Source organism: Aptenodytes forsteri, unplaced genomic scaffold (assembly GCF_000699145.1).
Source record: "Aptenodytes forsteri isolate BGI_AS27 unplaced genomic scaffold, ASM69914v1 Scaffold72, whole genome shotgun sequence".
NCBI lineage: Eukaryota > Metazoa > Chordata > Aves > Sphenisciformes > Spheniscidae > Aptenodytes > Aptenodytes forsteri.
Window position 1 is genome coordinate 734,265 of NW_008796193.1, and position 9,669 is coordinate 743,933.

The 9,669-nt window shown below is 48.4% G+C and overlaps 1 protein-coding gene across 1 annotated transcript in view; it reads right to left on the bottom strand.

Annotated features, from left to right (window-relative positions):
• The window catches only part of OPHN1 (oligophrenin 1), a 53,117-nt gene that overhangs the window by 7,589 nt on the left and 35,859 nt on the right, over positions 1-9,669 (bottom strand). Inside the window, exons 16-20 of the mRNA XM_019474298.1 lie at positions 9,426-9,484; positions 7,788-7,893; positions 5,837-5,996; positions 1,374-1,521; positions 6-32 (exon numbers count right to left, since the gene is read on the bottom strand). Of these exons, the coding sequence (XP_019329843.1) occupies positions 6-32; positions 1,374-1,521; positions 5,837-5,996; positions 7,788-7,893; positions 9,426-9,484 (500 nt within the window). The remainder of the gene's footprint in view (positions 1-5; positions 33-1,373; positions 1,522-5,836; positions 5,997-7,787; positions 7,894-9,425; positions 9,485-9,669) is intronic.

The following is a 9,669-nucleotide window of genomic DNA, read 5'->3' on the forward strand; positions in this document are numbered from 1 at the left end:
GCTGCCGTTGGGGGTCTGGCCGTGCCGGTTTTCTGCGGAGCCAAGGGGACAGATAGCCATCGGGTTAGGAAGCAGCGCGGAAGCGTCGCAGTCTCTGCCCCACGGGAGTGCAGAGCTCTCCCCCAGAGCTGCACAGCTCCTGCAGCTCCGCGGGACAAGCACACTCACGGCGGGGAGCCTGGAGGAGACGCCTGCTTTGGCAGTGATGGTTCCTCACTCTGAGCAAAACGCAAACAGCAAGTGGCTCACGCAAATGCTGAGGAATAAAGAAAACTGAAACAATGCTGAATATAACAGAATATACTACGGGTTTCTTTTAAATTTCCAGTACTTTTGCTCATGAGAAGTTGTGTACCATACTTTTATGTCCCTCCAAAAATCATGCATCTCATCGCTCTTGCTGTCCTAGAGACCCACGCACAGGATGCAGAAGCGCTGCTATGAAACTGATTGTACCCTGCAACCTTGGTGCAGACAAATGCTAATGCTTCTGCTCCCAGTTTGGAGAAACATTTAAATGCAAGGCCATCTCTAATTACATGAGCAGTCTTGTGATTTTAAAGAGCAATTTGAATCAATCATGTTTTGCCAGTGCCAAAAAGTACACTTGTAGTATTAAGCCTAAAACATCATCAAAGCTCTGAAAACCGTAATAGAGTAAAAGACTTTTCATCTCTTTGGTGATGATGTGATCTAGGGCACAGATTGCAACGACAATTAGAGGAAATCGGGTGCAGAGAAAAACATGATTTTAAATTGACATGCCCTTCGACATGATAATAAGGGCCTTATCATTTCCTTACAATCATATGAACTTAACAGCAGAGTTGTACTTGGTCTAGAAAATACTATCACTGGGTCCTGAAAAAGTGCTTCAGTGTTCTTGCTCTGGATGTAAAATCGCCAGCAGCTAAGCCAGCCCCGCAGACCCTCTCGGGACTGATGCACTCTGGCAGGACAAGACTCCAGCAGCACCCAGCCAACCCCCAGCCCGGGCACACTCGCTCCCACCCCACCAACTCTGCTCCTCAGTTGCATTTGCATCACTTTGCATTTTTGCCTCTGAAGCTACAAAACCTCTCCACTGGGCTTCTCACAGGCAAAATCCAGTCTTAGTTTAGCTAACAGAGAACGCTGCAAGCAAGAGAAAAGAAAAAAAATCCCAGTGGAGTCTGAGTTGTGAGATGATGCAACCTATGTGTGAGTATTTTTTTGCTTTCCTTTCTCACTGAACAACAGATCTCACTGTCTGCCATGTTCATGGCCTGGGACGTACAGTCCTGCTATCGTTATCTCCATTGCTGCTGGAAAGGTGTTAAAAGAAACAGGAGGGGTGAGATGCAGGTAAGGCATCAGTGACCAGCTGGACTGACCTCCACTTTCTTCCACAGAAGCACCGAAGAAGACAGGTCTTTCCCTCAGAGGACGTTTGGAAATGGTGATGGGTTTGTGCCGCCGGGCAGCCACCCTGGGAGGAGGCACCGGGGGTGCGGTGGTGTCTTCTGGGGGGCCGGAGTAGATCTGTAAAGGTAGACACGTTTAGATGACCCAGCCTGATGTGAAGGGGCTGCTGCCTCACCTCCAGCCAAAGGTCCACCCGCCCAGCACAGAGGTGGATGGTGTCCACCACCGACACCTTCCCCATGGCCCTGCCCAGCCTCCAGCAGCACATGGTTCAGAAACACCCCTGCACCAGGCGCCGCGCCGGCGTGTCGGGCAGCCCTCCGAGGACAGCATGCCACAGCCGTGCTCGAAGCCGTCAGGTCCCTCAGCTCTGGGAAGGAGTTTGGCGGTTGAGCCACGCCAGGAGCAAAGACCCAGCTCCCGCACGGCAAGCGGCCACCCGCTGCCTTTGCCAAGGGCTGCCCTGCTCCTCTCTGCCTTCCAGCATGCACAGAAGCCGTCTGTGGCCCGAGTCACCTCTGACTGACCCAGGAGGGCTGGAAAAGCCAGGGCTGCTCCAAAGCATCCCAACCAGCCGCAGCCCACGAGAGCCTGGCGGGGCCCTCACCGCCCTTTGCTCCAGCCCTGCGACACCAGCTCCTCCAGCCTCCCTGGCGAGGGACAGACAGCGCGCAGCAGCTGCTCTGAAGGGTCAGCAGCACCCGGGAAAGCCCCGGCTGCCAGTGCTAGAGAGGGGCTGGAGCAGGGCTGATGCTTTAGTTATGGCTCTACAGATGTGTCCTGCCACGGGCTTTCCTACCGACAGGCTGCCTGCTCTGCACCTTGCACACCCACTGCAGCAACTGCAGCGCTAAACTAATTAACACAGCAAAATCACAAATACAGACACAATGTGTAGAAGCAAACTATCCTGGAGCAGATGAAGGAAGCTTTGAAGCTGACAGGTGCTGAAAAACATCAAGATTTCCACACCAGCGAGGTGATACAATCTACAGAAAGCACCCAAACAAACCACTGCATTGTTTTAGATTTAACGCTAAAAACCCTTCAGCTCTTGGCTTACAATGAAGTGTGTGGCACTATGAAATTATCTTGGATGAAATGCTGGCATAAAAACAATGCTGCTAAAGAGTTTTATCTCCTTTTCTCACTGGTCATATGGCACCTACTTGGTTGGGTTTAGTTTAGAGGTTCTTATTTATGTCAGTGCTTTTTTTAAGAGCTGAAAAAGAATTAAGCCTCTGGGCAGTCTCTTTGAAGATCTGAAACACCACATTAAGGACCAAAACCAACTGCTCTTGCGTTTTTCCCATGGATATTAATTGAATTTACATCAGGCTTTAAAGAGTGAGTTACTACGGACGGGGTGGCACGGGCTGCCGAGACCCGAGGCTGTGCTGCCCGTCCTGGGAGAACGCGGAGCTGGTCCCTTCCCGGCTGTCAGCAGGAGACGCCTCAAGCCCAGAGGACGAGAGCTCACACCAGACCCAATCGACGAGCAGGGTCACCACTCCCTCGTTTCACGCTTTGTTATGGAAGAACAATTTTATCGTGTCACCCAGAAAAATTTTTAAATGAAGAAATTAACATTCTGATTTTGATTAAGTACGCCATTTTTGTAATTTAAACCAAAAGCATGTTCTTTCTTCTCCCAGCCAAAGAGCAGTTCTGGGAAATCAAGACGGAGGATGAGAGAGAAGAAACATGCCCCCACTTTAACCTTCGTGATCCCAAAGACCAGGTAGCGTGTACCACGGTGAGGGGGGGCACTGGCCACCTCTGCAGCCGGGCTCCCCATACCTCTCTTGCCTGGCCAGCGCAGGGGCAAGGTCGGACCTGAGCTGCGCCTCGCCTAGTCTGCCCAGGCTTTCACGCGGTATAAATACAGTGTGCTGGTACGCGGGCTTCGCTCCTGACTTAGTCTGCTCTACTTTGCATGAAGGGAGAAGGAACGACACACTCTGCAGCCGCCCGTGCAGCTCCTCTTGGGGCATTTAGGGCAAAGACCCAGACGAGCTCCAAACCCCGATCTCATCATTTCAGCTGCTTTTCCTTCCGGATTCGGTGACACGGGGTGGCTGCTGATGCTTAATGCCAGCAGGGGCTCTGCCCTTTGTGGGGGCAGTACATTTTCCCCACTCCAGAATACAAGGTCCGGTGCATTCCCCCTGCCTGGATTCAGAGGAATTTGGTGTGACATTAACAGCCCATGATTTAAAAGCTGCAGCTCGTGTATTATTAAAATAGCAAAGGTTTACCTGCAGCAAGGCAATTTTTTGGAAGCAACTTCATTCCTATATATTGACAAGTTTCCAATATTGTTTTTTAAAGAAAAAAAAAAAGTGTTAAGTTCCCCATGGATGCTTATACAAGTACCACAGAATGCTGTTTTCACAAGATGCTTTTCAACATCTGAAAACCATGCTAAAACCCACCACAAACTACTGTTTTTAAGATGTGGGTGCAGCCTCTGCTTTGCTTCTGCCTTCTAAATGAACATCCAAGTTAAAGAACTTGAAGATACAAAGATATTGACAGACCCTCATATTTAGAAGGTTTGTACAGTGAAGAAGGTGCTTCCAGAGTGATCAACTTATTTAATTTAACCGTGGCACTGAAATATAAGCTGTGAAAACAGTAAATATCCACAAAGACTTCATGAATAGTTACTTTGTCCTTAGAGTCTTCATATTGCACTACATAAACCATATCCCTCTATGCTTCCAGACTCATTTAGAGTGTTTGCTCATGTGTGAGCTGAAGACACTTTCAGCACTGACACTGAACTTACAAGCTCAATCTAATAAATGTTACTTACTTAACCTTATTGCTGAAGAAATTAAAAGCAAGCAGAGAGATGTCTGGCTTAATTAAAGATTTAATTCCAGCTCTTAGAGGTGGCAGTGTAAATTGTGTGTTGACTCAGCCTGCATTGCAGGCTGTACAAGAGGGGAGGACAGAGGCTCAGTTCTGGAGCAAGTTGTGCAAGGACCCCAGCACCCAAACGATTCCCTGTTTTGCTGTGGGAACTTATTTAAAGCATTTGCAGAGTCCTACAAAGAAACTGGCTTGTGACTTTCATGAGCTTCTTGCGTGGATACTCAAAAGTCTCTCTGAGCTCTTTCATCCCGTTTCTCTGGTTTCAATCCTCAGCACCACAACCGACTCCCATGCCACCCATCTGGTCCCTGTTTGGTTGCTCCGACTCCACATCCACTGTTGCAAGGACCCTGCTCTTTCAGCTTCGTCCTCCTCTTCCTTTCCCGAAAAGGGAGCTTCACTTCTGCACGTGTGCTGCCCTGTCTGCTGGGAGCGCTACTCCATCCTCCTCACAGCAAACAACATCCTTTAAGGGATGGCTTCAAACTTTCCCTACCTCTAAGATGTAAGAGATTGTTTGGACACTGTAATGTAAAGTATTATGAAAAGCTGAAGGACCAAACTCACTCCTTCGAACCTAGTGCTATTATCAGGAAAGCAATCTGGTCCCATACGCTGATCTGAATGCAAACACTGCTCAAGTTTCTAAATATTAACATACAGCTCTATCATCCTCCAGCCACCCTGAAAACCCTAAGTCATTGTATCAGATATCACAAGGAGAAAGCGCTAATACAGAAGACAGTGGAATATTCTGCTTTCCATCAGGAGACAAAACGCCACACGACAAAAAGCTGTTGTCTACATGCAAATCTTCAGCACCCACCACAGCAGACTAATCCAGACTGTGCATTTAGGCAATGCTCTCAGACAAAAATACCCAGCAAAGATCCCATGAAAGGCAAATGCTGCTGGAGCCCTCGCCAGGGTGCACTGCCCTATGCAGAGCACTGCCCCAACACAACAGGCACCGGCCGCTTGCTGAAGTCTTCTCTGACTGCTCAACCCCAGGCAGCAGCTCCCCTCCCCAGACTTGCCCACACCATCCCTACAGCTGGATCTGAACAGATCGTATGCACAGCTGAATTATTTTCATCAACCTTTCAATACTTGTCTGCTTTGGGTTTTTTTTCCCCCTGTATTAATAGTTGTATAGCGTCTCATCTTGGACTGTGCCTGCTGAAACCAGTTATGCTCTGGTCTAGATCCTGTCTTCAGCAAAGGAAAGCGTAAAGTCCTGTAATGTCCGGGCATAGAATAGGTTTTTTTCATTAAAGATTCCTCTTACTTAAAAAGAAAAGCAAAAAACCCTAGACTCAGGGTTTCCTTCAGAACTAGCTAAAGGCAACAGTGAGGAGCATATCTGCTACACTTTTTGTTTCCTTCTGAAGCATTTCAGAACAGTATATTCTAAAAAAAAAAACCCCAGCCCCTAAGGAGACTCCAGAAAAAGGAGCCAGAGCTCTACATCGTTGCCACAGCAACAGTTTGCACGAACACGATGGAGCAGCCAGGAGCTGCGCAGAGGCGCTCCCGGGGCTGCCACCTGTACCTTCCCAAAGTGCTCGATGAGGATCTCAACTACTATGTTTTGGAACTTGATGTTCATCATCGCTGCCACGGTGTCCTCCTGTGCTCGCATGAGGGTAGGTCCAAATATCACCCCCATGTTAGAAGGTGACATCAGATTCTCTCGGCTGTGCTCACATATGCTGCGGAGAGGAGGGAAAGAAGGAGTAGGTTTTGGTTTGGTTTGTTTTTTTTTTTCAAACAGATCTTATTCCAAGCAATAAAAAAAGAATACAGTAAGAATCGTTCATTCAATTTTCTTCATTTTGTTTCAGCAGGATTTGTTTCCCAACGCTACCAGAGATAAAACATGTCCCTAGCTACGACATGCACTTTTGGCTCGGACAACTGTTTGGGAGAGCAACATGCTGACAGTATTTTTATTTGATCCCACTCCTAGCTCATCTTTGAACTCTGTAATCAAAAGTCGTCTGTGCAACACACACACAAAAGGAATAATTTAAATCAGAATATCCTATTTATCCAGAAGTGACTTTTGGCTTTAGTTTTTCCTCTCTCTGAAGGAGGACTGAACGAAGGAGGCACACTTTGGAGTTTTTCAGTAAATCTCTACACAGCACCTTCCTTCTGAAAGAACCACCGTTTTCACAGAACAGAGCCCTCTCTGTCCAGCAGCCTTCAAGTTTTGGAGGAACACGCAAGCCTGCGGAGCAGCACCGGTTGTTGACTGAAGTAATAACCACCTAGGCGGGCACTACCTGTTTCCAGAAGTGGACCAGAGGAGAGAGACTCTGATGCTGACACATAATGAATTCTGGGTTTGCCCTGTAGCTCTGGTGTTAAAGAGGTTTCTGTCAGCACGAAGGGCAGAGGGAACAGAATGTAAGTGTAAACACTTTAAGGAATAAACACAGTGACCACAAGTACAGCATTAGCTTCATCGGACCGCACGCCAGACACTCGCAGCTCTGCCACTTACACAGAAAGGTTTCTAAAACCCACACAAACATGTGCGTGAAAGGCTGGAACCGCATGGCAGGCAGGATCCCCCAGCCAGCCCTCCTCGCCCCAAAGAGGGGGCATGGCACCGAGGGGCCAAGCACTCGCCTTCCAGTGCCAGGGCGTGACAACCCCAGGTCAGCCCTGGGGTATTTCTGAAACAGTCCGGTTTTGGAAACAACTTCTCCAGAGGTCCAAAGCAAGCCCTGTCATACAAAAGCCATTGCTTCTGCAAGCCCTGGTCCTTCCTGACCTGCACACAGATTGCTCCCTTGCTTTTGAACTTCAGCATGGCTTGTCACAAGCCTCTCTCCCCGCTGCGCCCCTGCTCGTCCCTGGGGTGGAGAGGGCAGAGCTTCCACGCTGAGCCTTTGCATTCAGTGTGACATGGAGGCCCGAAAATAGCCATTTCCCAATGCATTGCTGGTGCCATTATCATCAAGTAACAGACTTTTTCAGTGGCTCACTGGCAGAAGCACGTGGAAGCAGTGCTGCTCAGTGCCACCAAGCATCCAACACGCCTGTATGAGAACAGAGACTGACACGTTTAAGCCTTCGTGCTGCTCCAAGGGCTCAGGACATTGAATCCATAGAGCTGGAGATAAAACCAAAGCATGCTTCATGTTTAGCCCATGGGCACAGGTCCTACAGCCGTTCCCAAACACCAGAACTAACGTTCTTGTTAACTGGAGTGAGAGGTGACAATTTATAGCTCTGCTGTCAGAGGGTATTTTCATTTTAAAATTATTTCCTGCTTGGTGCTTCTCAGAAAGGGGATGAAAGTGGCAATTAGAAAGAGAAGCATCACTTAATGCAGTGGGTAACAAGGATAATCATACCATTTGTGCAATCCAAATGTAAATTCCGAGGGGGACTGTGGCGGATACAATTTTCAAACCTGCCACAAAAAAAGGCTTGTTCTGCTGATTCCATTATTCCCCTCACTTTGGCTTTAGAGAAAAACATCTGCTTACTTGACGAGGTGTTGTATGAGGAGCTCTAACATCTCTCTGTTCTTGTCAGGTAGTTTATAGACCAGCGCGTGAATGGCTCCTAGCCTGTAATCCAGGTTCTCAGATTCTGGAAAGAAGTAACACAAAGAAAAGTTTGTGCCCACCACTTTCAAAGTAAATACATAAGAGAAAGATAAAGCCAAAGAAAATCTGTGGGAGCTGTTCCTTCTGCAACGTAGGGCTGGCTGGCCCAACCCGGTGATGGGAAGCAGAAGTAAAGTGAGATTACATAGCAACAGGGCAATCATTGTGAGAAACAAAATGAAGTGGAAAGAGGGAGAAATGAAGCTTGAAAGGGAGCTCAGGGTCACACTCTGCCTCTGAGCATGGCCAAGGAAACAGGCTCGGCATGGCTGGGTACTCCCCTTTGCACCCTCGCCCCGCACACCAGCACACCTGGGGAACACACGGCCTCTCTGCTGGGTATCTTATCAGCCCAGATAGCTGTAACACTGAACAACGCGGTAAAACATCCTGCAGGGAAAAAAATTGAGTCCCTGACCCAAAGAGGTCACCCTTAGAAGCATAAATAATCAAGAAACAATAAAATACTCGGTGTGAAAAGAATAGTGTGGGATCTTGGTAGCTGGGAAGCTTAATGGTGCAAGTTTCTGGGGGAGGGTAGGGAAGGGATTATGGTTTTGCACATACCCAGCCATCATTGGTTTAACCAGTTCTGAAACTAATAAATCTTGGGCTTGAGCACAATCAGTAGGTGGTGGAAAATTTTCCTTTCCAAGAAAGAACAAGTGTTATTAATTCTCCAGAGGTCCAAACTGAGGAGAGGCGGGCGCTCTCCTACCCTCCCCGTTGACTTCAAGGAGGCATGGGGGTGTGCAGGATGCTTTAACTCAAAGTGTTTCTGAGTGTGCCATGAATTTCCAAATGCCAGTACTCTCATGCTGAGGGAGATGACCAACTCCCTGTATCCCTCTAGTCTCCATCTCAGCATGCTGGCTCTCAACACGCTCTGAGGATGAAGCCAGTTCGAAATTATTATGGCTTATTTGAAATGGCCGTAACAACAGGACAGCCGAGGACTGGCTGGTTTAGCACAGTTGATGCCCTATCAGTATACCCATGTTACTTGCTAATCTCCACTAATACTGGCTGTGTCTCAGTCCCAAGAGCTGCAGCAGAAAAATGTCTTTCATGTACTGGAAGACGCTTTGGATTCAACATTCCAGGACAGATTTCATGACCTAAAGGGAGCACCTATCTATCTGCGTGGCAACAGCACACCCCATTCCCTCACAGGTTTTAAAATAAATATATTAATACTATTGAGAAACAATTCTTCTGGGACACTTGTGCTGATTTCAGGTTAGTTGACATCCCCTGGCTCTCCAGACCCTCCGAGAGCATGAAAACCTGTTAGAGGGAAGAGCACTACAACAGCAAAGGAAAGAAGGGAAGAAATACCACCACCTCCCTTGCACAATTAAGCACTCAGAAGAGAGAGTCACTCCTCTTTCTACAGGGGGAAGCAGCCAGACACCCCACTGTCGGGCTGGCAGAGCTCTGTCAAGTGATTTTGATGTACACTGGTTGGGGAGAGCAGGGCTAGGGACTGTCGGGCAGGGCAGCTGCGGGACTTACTGGCAGCCAGGACCAACTCTTTGTGGAGCTTGTACGTCATGACGGGTTCAGACAGGTTCCTGCAACAACCGGAAAGAAAACTCAGCTCTGGCAGGGCAGCGCGACCCACTCGTGATGGATCTCCAAGGAACAACGGGCAAACCTGCTTCCTGCCCTCCAGCACCACCGGTTCCCGGTGGCATCTCCCCCCCAGCCAGTATTAAACAGTTTTCCCCATAGGATGTGAGGTTTCCACAACAGACAT